The sequence below is a fragment of the Teleopsis dalmanni genome, chromosome 1, assembly GCF_002237135.1.
Source record: "Teleopsis dalmanni isolate 2A chromosome 1, ASM223713v2, whole genome shotgun sequence".
In the NCBI taxonomy this organism is placed as follows: domain Eukaryota; kingdom Metazoa; phylum Arthropoda; class Insecta; order Diptera; family Diopsidae; genus Teleopsis; species Teleopsis dalmanni.
In genome coordinates this window covers 168,960,413-168,974,387 of record NC_051846.1, presented here as the reverse complement: position 1 = coordinate 168,974,387, position 13,975 = coordinate 168,960,413, and the positions used below count along the sequence as shown (strand labels likewise).

At 30.4% G+C, this 13,975-nt stretch overlaps 2 protein-coding genes across 2 annotated transcripts in view; both read right to left on the bottom strand.

Annotated features, from left to right (window-relative positions):
- LOC119666688 (homeobox protein aristaless-like) overlaps positions 1-13,975 on the bottom strand; it is an 86,107-nt gene that overhangs the window by 44,773 nt on the left and 27,359 nt on the right. The window contains exon 3 of the mRNA XM_038075970.1: positions 9,178-9,386. Within this exon, the coding sequence (XP_037931898.1) occupies positions 9,178-9,386 (209 nt within the window). The remainder of the gene's footprint in view (positions 1-9,177; positions 9,387-13,975) is intronic.
- On the bottom strand, positions 10,468-12,167 carry LOC119670061. The gene is made up of 3 exons (XM_038080167.1): positions 11,616-12,167; positions 11,193-11,523; positions 10,468-11,135 (listed from the first exon to the last, which is right to left on the bottom strand). The coding sequence occupies exons 1-3, from the start codon at positions 12,000-12,002 to the stop codon at positions 10,681-10,683; spliced, it is 1,173 nt and encodes a 390-aa protein (XP_037936095.1). The 5' UTR covers positions 12,003-12,167; the 3' UTR covers positions 10,468-10,680.

Below are 13,975 nucleotides of genomic sequence, written 5' to 3'. Positions count from 1 at the left end.
TGCCTATAAGCTTCATGATCATTCAGTGATTGATCTAAGATCTGCGTACCTCCCCGTGCAGAGAGTGATTACGCTAAGATTAGATAGTTGTAATTAGGATAGCCTGTCAATTCTCGCATATAACTTCAGGGCTCTGTCCCTTATGTATTTTTTTTATTGGATCTATTCTAAGGTCTCTTAGCATGTCGTTTGTGCGGATGTACCAAGGCAGAATTATCATATTGCAGTTGCATGAAGTGTAGTTCATGTTGGATTTATAAGATTTGAGCCAACACTTCTGTCGACAGGTTGTTAAAAATTGTTTTCTAATACAAAAGATTAATTGGTCTGTATAGTTATTGCAATGTACATTAATTAAGTTAAAAATTGAAATAATAGTTCATTGAAATGAACCCAATAAAGTGTAGTGGAAGAAATATGTACATCAGATTTTCAATATCAATGTGTTTTACAGACATCAATATCCTCTCAAAAAATAAAATTGTTAAAGACAAAAATCTAATAGCATTAATATTAAAATAGCATTAAATTATAAACATTTTACTTTTGAAAGACGATTGTAACATGAGACAGATCATTGGTTCTCAGCCCAAAACATACTGGGGACTAAAAAAATATACGATATGTTTTGCAAGGATTGGTTAAACAATTAATAATTCTAAAAGAAAAATATTATTAAAGACAAAAATCGAGTAGAAGAGAACTATGCATTAATAAATAACACATTGAAGGACATGAGAGGACAGCAAATGTACCTCTCCTTCAAAACAAGACTATAATGTTATATAAACTTCAAAATTCAAAACGTACTGTGGACTGTAAAAATATCTATTGTATTTTATAAAGACTGATGTATTTTGCAAGAATCGGCACCAATATCTTCCCAAAAATATAATATTGTTAGTGTTGAAAATCCAGTAGAAGAGGACTAGGCAGTGATAACTTATACATTAAACAAAATGAGACGATAGCAAATGCAATAATGACACCTTTCTGCCAGAAGAGGAATGTAATGTGCAATATGTAAACTATTGATTCTCAATTCAAAACGTACTGCGGATTGTAATAATATTTATTCTGTTTTACAAAGACTTCTTTTCAAAAACTAATACCGTTAAAGACGAAAACACAATAATGTAAATCAGTGATCAAGAAACCCCTAAGTAGAATATAACATACGATTTATTTTAACAATGAAGAGGGGAATCAATATACATACTATATATAGCACCAAAGTTTAGTTATTAGTTTTTTTCTGCTTTAAGGGCCTGTGATATATCGCAACTTATAAGATTAATTATACTTAATATCTTAATTAGTAAGCGTACTAATTAATTATTGGAAAAACTTTTGATAACTTAAGCGTAAAAGAGTATTAATATTAGTTTTTTTTAAAAAAAATGATTTCCTTATGTTATCTTAAATTAATGATTTTAAGTATCAATAAAATGTTATTCATGCCTTATCTCATGTAAATACGTGTATATCTATCTTGTCACTAACATGACAATTTGTACTTAATTGAATTTCTAAATTTTTATTGATTTTCTATTCTAATATGTATATGAATTATTTTTTGCCTCTTTAAACAATTAAAATTTAAACAAAAATTATTTCTTCATATACAATTCAATTGAATTTTCAGTGAACTAAGTCAATATTAGTAGGCTTGTCAATAGTGAACTTTTGTCTAATTTCAAGTTTTAATTCAATTTTCAACACCAAATTTCCCAATTATATACTTTAATGGCACTTAGAATCGTTTACATTTACATAACTACAAATATATATGCTAATGGAAATACACTCCGGAATACAAAATTCCATATGAAGCGTATAAAATGTGGCTCCAATTAGTAGCATGACTAACACTTCAATTTTTGCATAATACCAAAATATACTTATACATCCACACATTACAATATACAAATGTTCAAATATACATATGTACATATATACAAAAACATATAGATATATACAAATATATATGTATATATATAGCAGAGGATACCAATTTGCATGTGTAACTCGAGTAGCAAACCAGCAAATAAACTCCTGCGACCGAGATATCCCAATTTGACAATTTTACTGCTAAATGTGCACCGAAATTTCATGCTTTTTCCTATAAAATTCGAAGTCATTGTTGGAACAGACGCTGACGCTGGCGCAACCAAGTCGGAAAAGCGTAATTTTGCATTTAGTTTGTGGTTTTTGGGATGGCGTCTGTGTTCTTGTAACCTACACACATCCATATGTATACATATCTTTACTAGAAGTTATTGGTATTGGTATGCTTGAAGCACAGAGTTGTGGTTACTAAACTACTACTGCCACTTTTCTTATAAGCAATGCAGTGCTCGTATTGCAAATAAAACGTTTCTACTACGTTAAAATAGTACTATTCTCGCACTTATTGCCTTGCCATATTGCGCAAAATGGTTAAATTTTCAAATTTAAACCAACAAAATGTGGTAAAAATTTTTACTTTCTTTTTTACCTCCGAGTATTTACAGGGTATGACATTATGTATGTTGAGCTAATTTTTAATAGGGTAATGAGCTAATATAAAAAAGAACTAATAATAATTAGGTAATTCGAAAAAATAAATCTAAAATAATGATAAAATAATTTGACAATAAACAAATAAACTTGATAAAAAGCCTAAAATAAATAATAATTAGAACTTTCATAGTTTTGATAACAATCTGATAAATATACCAAATAATTCTGCTAAAAGTAACAACAATTCGAGAAGGCGAATCTAAGCATTTATTTGAAACTATTGTTCATTTCATAGCTTTCGATAACCCCATAAGGGATCGCGTTTACATAGCAATGTCTGCGCTCGGTATCCCTGTAAAGTTAATATCACTTTGCAAAAAGAGAAGTTGAGAAGTACACATAGCTTCGCCAATATAGGGTCAAATCTATTATTGAATCTGGATCTATTATCTATTATTGAATCTATTATTTAGAATCAACTTGAAGTTATTGGTACCGCGCGACGCTTCATACAAGGTGATAGCTGACAAGGTGATGATGATGTGATCTTTTCAATTTCGTTATGGACATGATTATGTTTAGGGCAGATGTTCATCATAATGACCCAATATTTTACAAATGTGTCTATCGCGTTGTTGACGCCGACGAAATCGACACCATTGGGCGAAGCAAGCAAGTGCTTTCCCTACTATCGAAAAGGAATCTGCAATAATGGGCTTAGCGGTGAATGAGAATGAAACGAAGTATATGTCGGTTACTGGTTGTAATATGCATCGCCCGGACGCCAAGCTAATGGCTGGGGGTTATGGTTTCAAATTTGTCAAGAATATCATCAACCTTGGGACTGCCATATTTTGTTATGGCCGTCAATGTCAGCCTGGATGTCAGACGAAGAATCACCATTGCTAATAGGTGCTACTATGGGCTTAGTTTGTAATTGGAATGTAGAGCTTTTTCTGAAACGAAAAAACGTATGCTCAATTGATCGCTCATCCTACCTATGCCTCTGAATGACGCAAAAGCATGATAGAGCAGACTGGAAGGGAAAAGTTCTTCGTAAGATTTTTGGTTTTCTACAAATTACCGACTGTTACCGCATCCGAATTAACCACGAGCTGTGCGGGCTTTATCACCACATTTGTAAAATTTGTTTAGCTGCTGCGCTGACAATAAGCAAAAAGGTATTTAAACGGGCAGCTGGAGGTAGGAGCCGCGGAAGTAGACCATGTTTCCAGGGAAGAGGTCAAGTTGAGGGATCACTAACCATACGAAGAATTGGCGCCTGGAGTAACAAGCTGCATTATGGCGATTTAAGTAAGTAAGTTAGCAGTTAACTAGTGCCATGATTTTTTTTGTTTGATATAAATTTTGTGAAACACACCCCAAAATCGGCAGGCATACCAGGCTTGCTAAATTGTTAATTACTTACTACACATATATTTTTTTTCGTTGAAATAGAAAATTCGATTTTTCAATTTTTCGCCTTCATGTGTTCCTAGTCCTCTTTATAATAGTACCCTGTTTTAGTTTTACTTCACTACAAAACAGTTAGTTATGCTTGCATATTTTCAGGCACTTTAGCAGTTTTAAATGTATACAGTAGAGAACACCGCACGTACGTAGCAAAACCAACACTAAAGCATGCAAATTGCTAAATGTTAATGTATATGCATGAGTGCTAGTGCTACATGCCGTACCCTATATACACACATATCCAAGCAAATGTAAACGTTTCAAGTGCAAAGAGTAGCGACGGAAGAACCTTTAAGCTAAGTGGTAAAAAACCCCAAAAACTCTTGTATTGATTTTAATTGAAAAATTGTTAATTTTCCATGCCAAGCAGCAGACACGGCAACAGCACAATCAGCAAGAAGCTTATAAAAACACATACTACACACTCATATAGTTGCAACTCTACAAGCATACAGCCATACATACGAGTATGGATGTATTCGCAAATGTATTTAAAGAGTTACTATAGTCAATTTGCATATATGGAAATGTATGTGTGTTGGTATGCGTGTTCGTAGTTGTGGTTGTGTAGGGTTTTGTGTCGGGTTAATTATAAGCGCTTGTGTTCATTGGGTGCTTTTACAATTCAGTTTTTTTTTCTACTGAATTTTCTACTACGTTTTCTACTACGTTTTTTTTTGTTTTGCAATCGTATTTACGCATACGAGCTGCGTTGGTTTTAGGTTAGAATTATTTTAACTACAAAATTGCTAGTTGTATGCCTAGTTTGTGGGTTAGTGACCTGTAATTTAAAACCATTGCCATTGAACTTGCATTAGGCAATGTAAAGTGCATCTGTATTTCTGTAGTTTTTGGAAATACAGTGAAAATCCATATATAAAAATTATATACTTTTAAAATGATGTTTAAAAATGAATTCTTATTTAACTTGATTAATTCAATTAGAAAAAATGTTTACCATGAAATGGAATATTCTTTAGAACATGTTTCAAAATCCATTTTAAAAGAGAAATAAATTTCAAAATTTTGCTAAAAATGAGAAATAAATTTCAAAATTTTAGTAAAACTGAGTGAATTGAAATGCATAGAACTTATACCTATGAAAGATATAAAATTATTTTACCATTAAATTAGAAATCTATGACGATATGAGCTGCATTTATAATCATTTGTTTTTTTTTTCTATCTAACATATAGGTATATAAATATGTTTGATATCTGACATATATTTATAAGTATCTAAAAGTATTATGAATATTATGAGTTATTGTCATTTATTATGAATGCTTTTAGCAAATTTTTAAATGCTCTTAATTCGGCATCATTAGCAAGTTTATATCATACATAATTTCAGGAAAGCAAAGTAGCAAATAAATGAAGAAATTGCATTAATTGAGTGTACGCCATAATATTAACCATTCATTCATTTATCCTTCATTTAAGGGTGGTAATTTTGCAATTTCGCACTTACATCGGCCATTAAAATACTTAATTATGAATTCGCAAACGCATACAATATTCAGATTTTTTTCTACTCTTTTTTATACCCAATAAACACGTTAAGCCTTCAACCGCAACGTCATCGTAATTAAGTAACGTTGGCATTGTTTGCATAAATATTAAAAAAAAAACTGAATTTATATATGTTCATATGAACATCGTAAGTAACTTCCTTAAATATATTAATGATTTTTTTTTAATTTTATTCATATTTATATACTGGAACAATTACTTGAGCAAACCAAGCATTACCATTAACAGAACAAAAACCAGAGAAAAAGAATTAAAAATGTCTCGCCAACAGCCATATGTGATTACCAGCTTTTTAGGTTGATTTTATTTGGAGCGCTACGTGTTGAAATTGCCTATTAAATGTTTAATGTTGCTGCCTCAGCTCAATTTCATTGCCTTTAAAATCACTCGTTTATGCCTCGAGGTACATATAAGTCTCGGTATACATAAACCGTAATTGGTATATTTCAGTGTTTTAAGGATTGTCAAATGTAAGCGCAGTGAATGTCTTCAAAATTTTATATTGGAATTATATATATTCATATATAATATTAATACACATTTAATTTTTTTAAAGAGTAACTATTTATATATATTTATGAATACTGGAATGAAATAGACGGTCTATATCATTCCAAAAAATTCTTTAATTTTGATGCCAAAAGAGCAAACACCGCTCTCAACCTTTGCAAGAAGAGTTTAAAGTCACTCTCTGGTACACTAACATGCCACGCCGCATGTAATAAACACATACGTAAAATAAGTCTATCAGACACTAATATTTGCAGATTCTGCTGTGATGAGGAAGAGTCTATGGAACATCTGATCACCAACTGTGATGCACTAGGCCACAGAAGAAACAAAATTTTAGGTACATACCAACTAGAGGATTAAGACCTTTGAACACTCTCTCCGAAGGAGCTAGTTCGATTCCTCAAGATACTAAATATCTACATACAAAAGGGTGCACAATAGATCAAACTGATCGCATTGCATAGGAGCCTTAGCCTAACTCGAAAACCTCCAAATATCATTAACCATTATATATATGTATAAGTATATATTGAATTTGAACTAAGTTAATGCATATCACAGAGGCCCTATGCTCTACATGGAGAAGATGGCAACAGTAGGTAATTAAGTAAAGCATATCATATTTGAATACTAATATTTGAATCTCATTTTTTTGTATTCGTACAGTTGATATTCTATGTATTATTCCATGTCAAGTTAGTTGCCTTAGTAGCTTTATTTTTCTTTATTTTTGTTTGATGAAAAACGAGTTAGTATCACAGCACTTTCATTTATGTGTTTGTAACAACTTGGGTGTTCACTGTAACAAGACTTCCACTGAATTGTTATAATGAGTTACTTAAGTAATTTTGCAGAAGTCAAGTTTGAAGCTTAGTATATTTTGGTGTAAGAATAAATATTACATCCATAGAAGTATAGAAGTAAACAACTTCAGCGCTGTGTTTTTGATCTTCACTATTTTTGCACCCCCTTAACGCCCAAGTCTTTATGTATATCATCACTTCTAATATACCATGAAGCTTTTAGCATATGTTAAGTTTCTTTTACAGTGAATAAAGCAACATTACCATCTGAACAAATTCCGTAAAGTATTATAGGGTAAATTATTTGCTAATAAGACAAGTTCATTTTTAAGCAAAACATTTCTTTTACTAATGTTATTATGTGTTGAGACTGGTATGCAAATATTTGTATACAACTTAGCCTCCTGGAAATAAAATATTATTTACCGATATAGACCGATGTATAAAATTAGTAGAAATAAAACATCAAGAGTTTTCAATAACCACTAAAAATTTTGATACCCCACGTAATGCCTATTTCAAGTCTAAAGAAAGGGTTTTCAAGAATTGCTATAAATTTTGATACACTACGTGATCCCGATTGCAAGTCTAAAGAAGGTCCGTTAAGTGCAACAAAAATCCATTAGATCTATATGTGGCTTATGGCTTTACAGCTTAACCTAACATCATCTAAAGTGAATACAGTGATGGATCACTGATTGAATATTCGATTTAATTAATGCTTTGCTGCAGGTCTGCTTTACGTCTGCTTTGTTTTTGTCCAACATATGTGTAAGGTAAATCAAACCTGTAGGCTCAGATTACAGGAGATGGACCTTTCTTCAAAAAAAATCTGGAAAATAACTTTAATCAAAAAAAAATTGTGTTCTCTTTTTAGCCTTGCTATATAAGCTATGTTTGCATTACGATTAATATCACATTTTAGAAATTAACTTTGCTCAAGCAATTCAATTTATTGCTTTTATTGTTAAAAATTATTTAATTATTTCATGATTTTTAAAATTTATTTTTTTGTGTATTTATATTACTATGTTGAAGCTGTTGAGCCAGTGCACTTAAGCACTTTTACTCTTAACTCGAGGTATTTTCAAAACCCCTCTTAACACCTAGACTAGATTATTGTTTATCACTTCATCAGACTAAGCAATAATTGACCTCAGTTCTGTATACCTCCCCGAGGAGCCTGTAACCTGTAGATTATATATATTTTTTTAATAGTTTTGATGGACAAAGGGTTTGTTTCATCGCTGAGTTTTAATTTTTAAAGGAATCTCTGTCATGTTTTTTTTTAATTTTATTGTAATTACAGACACAGTACTCTGAAATAAAATCACTGCCACTGTCAGCCAAATATGTTACAATAATTAAGCTGGTTATTTATAAAATGGTTATAAAATTAATTAACAATAAACAGAATAGACAATAATAATTTTGTCAGAAGAGTTCAAAATAGCATTTATTTAATTTTTGCACTCTCAACACTTTACATAAAATATAGTTTATGGCAATGATGGACATTTGATGACTCATAACAATAGAAATAATTATATTAATTAATTTTAATTTATAGATACGAACCACTGTTTTTATTCAAATGATCATTTATTATTGATTTCGTTCGGAGTAAAATAATTTATATATAAATATTAATAATTATTAATTTTCAATTTGATTAGATTTTGGTTTTTGAGTAAACAGTTTCAAATAAATATTTTAAATATTTTAATTTAAAATAAATAGAGCCAATAAATTAAATCAAAGCTCATTTCACTTTACTATACCTCAAAAATGAATAAATCAAGAATTTAGTTTTATTAAAAACAATTTTAATTGCTTAATTTGTATTAGATTAAATTTTTTATATAATAAAAATACAAATTCACAAATTCATATAATAATAAAATTATACGTAAAATCACATTCAAGGCAAATGACCAACTGAAATATGAATTGCGAAATAATTTTGATGGCAGCATTCAAAGAAGGTGTGAAAAATCAACAGCGAAAAATCTAAACAATTAAGATTTCAAAAAATGCATTCAACTTCAAATTTTTTTAATCCTTTAAAAAAATATATGTAGACTCTTCCTTAATAAAAGGATGTAGTCAACGAAAGAAAAGATTTAAATATGTTTTGCCAACAATGAACACCTCAAATACATGAACACCTGCACATTTAGTGGATTTCCAAATGAATTTCAGTCGACATTTTTAAGGGAAATTAGAGGAAATAAAAATAATTAGTTTATTTTTATTCTGTTTTAATCAACGTATAATTGCTTTATTATATCTTTCATTTTTGAATGAATTTTTTTTGTGTGGTAATCATTTAGAAAAATATTAAATTACTTACTTGTATGCGATCCTCAGGTAATTCAGTTTTTAACGACAACATTTCACGGGCGTACACATCAGGATAATGTGCTTCCTTGAAGGCCTCTTCGAGTTTCTCTAATTGATAACTTGTAAAAATGGTGCGGCTGTGACGACGTTTTTTCTTCTTTTTCTTGTTACCGAAACCATTCAAACCGTCAATAGTAAAGTCTTTAGAACCAAGAGTTCCTGCAATAAAAAAAGATGATCAGTGTTTTTCAGCAAAAAAAAAATTGTTAGTAGTAAATAGTTGTTAAAGAAAACTTTGAGATAAAGCGAAAGTTTAAGACTTTCTACACAACTGATTATTACTCATTGTCATTATAAAAATCTTTTAAAATAATGTAAGATAATCTGAGAGTTACTTTATTCAAAGCTAAGTTTAATTATTAATAGTATCGTTTATTATGTACTTATGTACTTATTAAATGAACTCAATAAGTAGTATAATATTCACTCAGAAAAATAATTTGTTTGATTTAACTAAATTTAACTAAATCTGAGGTTAAAATATTCTTAGTCGAACCCTATTCATACCTTCTTTACCACATCAGCTAAAAATTTTCTAACAAAATGATCAGGTTAAGTATTATTTTTAATAAAAATTCAATATAACGTAATTTTGGGTTGAAGATAATTTCTTACAGTAATTAATATATAGTAAACATCATCTTCGATTTTATATAGAAGAGTAAAGATAGTTAATAAAAATATTATATATCATGGAAGTTTATACAAGTTAGATTAGGCTATAGTAGTGAGAATCCATCGACAAATTAGACTTTTGCGATACCATAAGTGGGCTCAAAAACCGTATTGAACCTTTACAAAAGCCTAAAACGTTTTTTAAAGGAATATCTATTCTAAGATTTACTGAAAATTAAGTCTCTAGTATAATTAATCATCGTTGCGAACATTCCCAAAGCAGTTGTGAGGCATTTCCCTTACAGCTATGATAGGCATCATTTAACAGGAGATTGAATATTCCAGCATAGTTCCTTAAGCGGCTAAGACTTGTCAACAAATCCACTACAAAACTGTTATTCGTACAGGTCATCTTATTGAGAAAGCTTGATTTCTCTTGCGTACAGTTCTCTGCATATCATTTAATATTCCCACCTGGTATTAAATTAATACAGTAAAATTTCAAATAATTTCAAAATTAAAATTACTGAATTTATTATAAAATACTTTCGTAAGTTTTATGCGTATATAATATTTAAAATATTGTTAATATATCCAAAATAAATTTATTTTTGCTATATTTATTTTTGTTTTAATTGAATATAGTCTTAACAATTTTATAAAATATATTAACTATCCATGACTGCTGGCTGCACTATCGTTTTATAATTGCATATTTGTGGAGTTATTTGTGTAGTTTTAAAGTATTATTTTAGTTATCAATCAGTTTACTTTCAGATTTAGTTCTTATCAGATAATATAGCATTAAATGCCTTTTTCTTGATATCTTCGTTATCATCTACTGTTCTTCATGCCTTTTTTCATAATCATTTATCAAGGCCTCTTTAAGATCTGCTATAGCATCAGCGAATTCAGCCGTAGAAAGGTTACGTTGCAATACGTTAGGAGCAACACTAGCCACTGGAGATGTAGACTCTATTTTACTAGAATCATGTACCATTAAAGGTGCTGTACATTCATGATTTTCGGTTTCATTTTCTACCTTTTCAGCAGCCTGAAGTTTTAAATGGTAAACCTTAACTGGTTTACTATTTTTATCCGTATATACTGATTGATTAGCAGATACAAGTTTGTTATCTAAATTTAGCGCCTTGTAATCTGTTTGATTAGTTGTTGATTGCTTTTGAAAAGACATTTGCTTGTTTAATGTGTCGGATGAAGGTGAAGGTACCGGTTCCATTAAGTGAGAACTTGTTAAGGGTTTTAAATCGTCAGTGAATTTTTCTGTATCATCTGATATAACAACAGCAATATCATTAAACTGATTTTGACTAATAATATAGTTTTTACCTGTAATAAGCATCTCCAAATCAATTTTCTCATCCACATTATGAGAAGTGGATGGCACTTCTTCAGCACAGTTAGAGCGCTCCGCACATTTGATATCATCAGATATCTTTCCTAGCTCATTATCATGTAGATTGTGTTCTGACTTAATTTTCTTCGGGTTTTTTCGACCAGTTTTCGTACCTTTCTTCTTCCTTTTATTGTTACGTTTACGTTTTAGCACGTGCTCACCATTACTGCATTCCAAAGATTCCTTGTTATCATCAACTTTGTCATCAATGGACATCAATGCATTAACGTCACCTTTTTCTCTTTCATCAGGCAAAACCAAACCCTAAATACAATTTGTAGAAAAATTCATATAACATATAATGTCTTAATAATATATATATTATTATCATATGATAAGCAAATAATTTTGCTTACTTCAGCGGAGGCTGATGAAGGCTGTTGTGGTGTGTTCACTTCCAATGGCTTAGTTATATTGTCTCGATTTTCTTCAACAATTCTATTTTGCGTAGAGACATCTGCTGTGATGGGAAAAATTGGCGTCATAGCAGCCTGTTTTGGGTTACAATACGTGTAATTGCTTCCTACCTTTGAGACTATACGTAGATTTTCCATATTATGAAGTGATTTTAAAATAACGTTTGGTAAATCTTCAACTGGAATTAAACTTCTCATTTGATGACGGACACGAGCAATAATATCTGACGTCTTAATTACATATCCGTATGGTTTATTACGTGAAATAAATTTGAGGGCAGATAATACATGTCTATTAACCTTTTTAGGAACATTGAATGAATCCATATTTTTAACGTAATATTAAATATTTTAGTCACTAATTTACTTTGCAGACGCACGGATAATTTTAGATACACCAACGAAAGCAAAAATATAGTCTCGAACTGAAGTCTATTTTTAAGTTTCACAACTTTCATTACAGAAAAAAAACTATATGAAATATCATAAATTTAAATATTCTCGAATTAACTAGATTGAAGAAAAATAATTTTTTTTCGAAACTAATTGAAAACAAAATATGGCTACGTTATTGAAAATAAATTGACTGAAAGATATGTTTAAAGATTTTACAGTATTAAATAATATATTATATACATATATTGTAGTACATTCAAAAGGTTTAATGTGATGTGCTTATATTGACGATATATTTTAAGTTGAAAGGTTAAATTTGGAAAATCATAAGTTAAATTTCGAAGATAACTCTGATTTTGAAACCCGTGTATTCGGGTATAGAGCTAGAAATTTGCACTTACCTTATTTCTTAAAGTTTCGCTCCCTACTATTTGCATACGAGTATTGATTTACGTTAATTTTTCACAAAAAGTGACAGGAACAGGTTAACAGCGCCTACTTCCAATCTTTAACTATGGATTTAATTTGTAGGAAGCGTTATCGAATCTCAGAATGTTTACAGGCTCCTCGGGAAGGTATGCAGATCTGAGGTCAATTATTGTTTAGTCTGATGAAGTGATAAACAATAATCCAGTAGAGAAGGGTTTTGAAGAAACCTCACAGTTAATAGAGTAAAAGTGCTCAAGTGCACTGACTCAACTAGCTTCAACAATAATAATAAAATGGCTGTTTCTATTGTAATATCAGTTTTTATAATATGTATAATTTTTATAGTATAGTTAATGTTACTTTTTTTGTCAAATGTGATGCGCCTTGTAACAAAACGAAACTATTAGTAGGGTTCGAACAGTAATTAAGAAACAACATCACATTTTTTGTCAAATGTGATGCGCCTTGTAACAAAACGAAACTATTAGTAGGGTTCGAACAGTAATTAAGAAACAACAACAAAAATTGTAATTGATTTATTGAAATTTGGCTGACCATACAACGCTGTTGCGAGTATTGCCAAGTACTCAACACCAGTGATCTTAGGTAATATTCGAATTTTTATTTAATTAGTTTATAGTCCCTATATAATTTACCTGCATGAACTTTCAATCTCCAAGTTCCAAGTTTTTAATCATTTTATTTGTAAGTGACATTAACCAAAGCACTTGTCATGCTTTTTAAGTTAGCAGAAGCTTATAAACAACGGCTTTATTTGGAAACCCAAGTTCAACGAATTAAAAGTTGATTAAAAGTTAAGTCTGGAATAAAACTAATTTAGTATTGAATATTTGACCGTTGATAAGATTCTTGTTTCAGAGTCTAACGGCAGTGTTAGTAATCTTTTAAATACAGTTCTGCATCTTTTAAATACGAACTTATATATAAAAGCAATGGAATTTGCATTTTATATATTATTTAAAATTAATAACAGAAATTAAACGTTGTTTATGTATATAAACATCATTAAGTAGCTCCCTCAAACACCTTTCGAAAAACTCAAAAATCATTAAAATTACCAACTACTTTGTTTGCGTAAGATTCCCAGAAAAATCTCATCTCTACGATTTGATGGAATATGCAGTGCCATTGATGACAAATAAAACCACTTTCACGTATGTATCCGATCAAAATGCAGACGTCAAATCATTTAAAAATAGCGCAACATTGCAGCAGTTGAAGATGCAGTAAAAAGAAACTGTTGCCGACACAATTGCATTTGTTGCAAATATGAACAAATATGACAAGCGACTAAACAAGCCAACGATCAACAACACACACATGTGTGCTACATTGCAGACGCACGCATCCATCCAAATGCCGCACCAGCAATGACGGAGCAAAGGAAGCACCCGGAAAACGCAAATCAACGGCATTTTGGATGCTTGGATCGATCGTGCTTAATGATCGCGTTG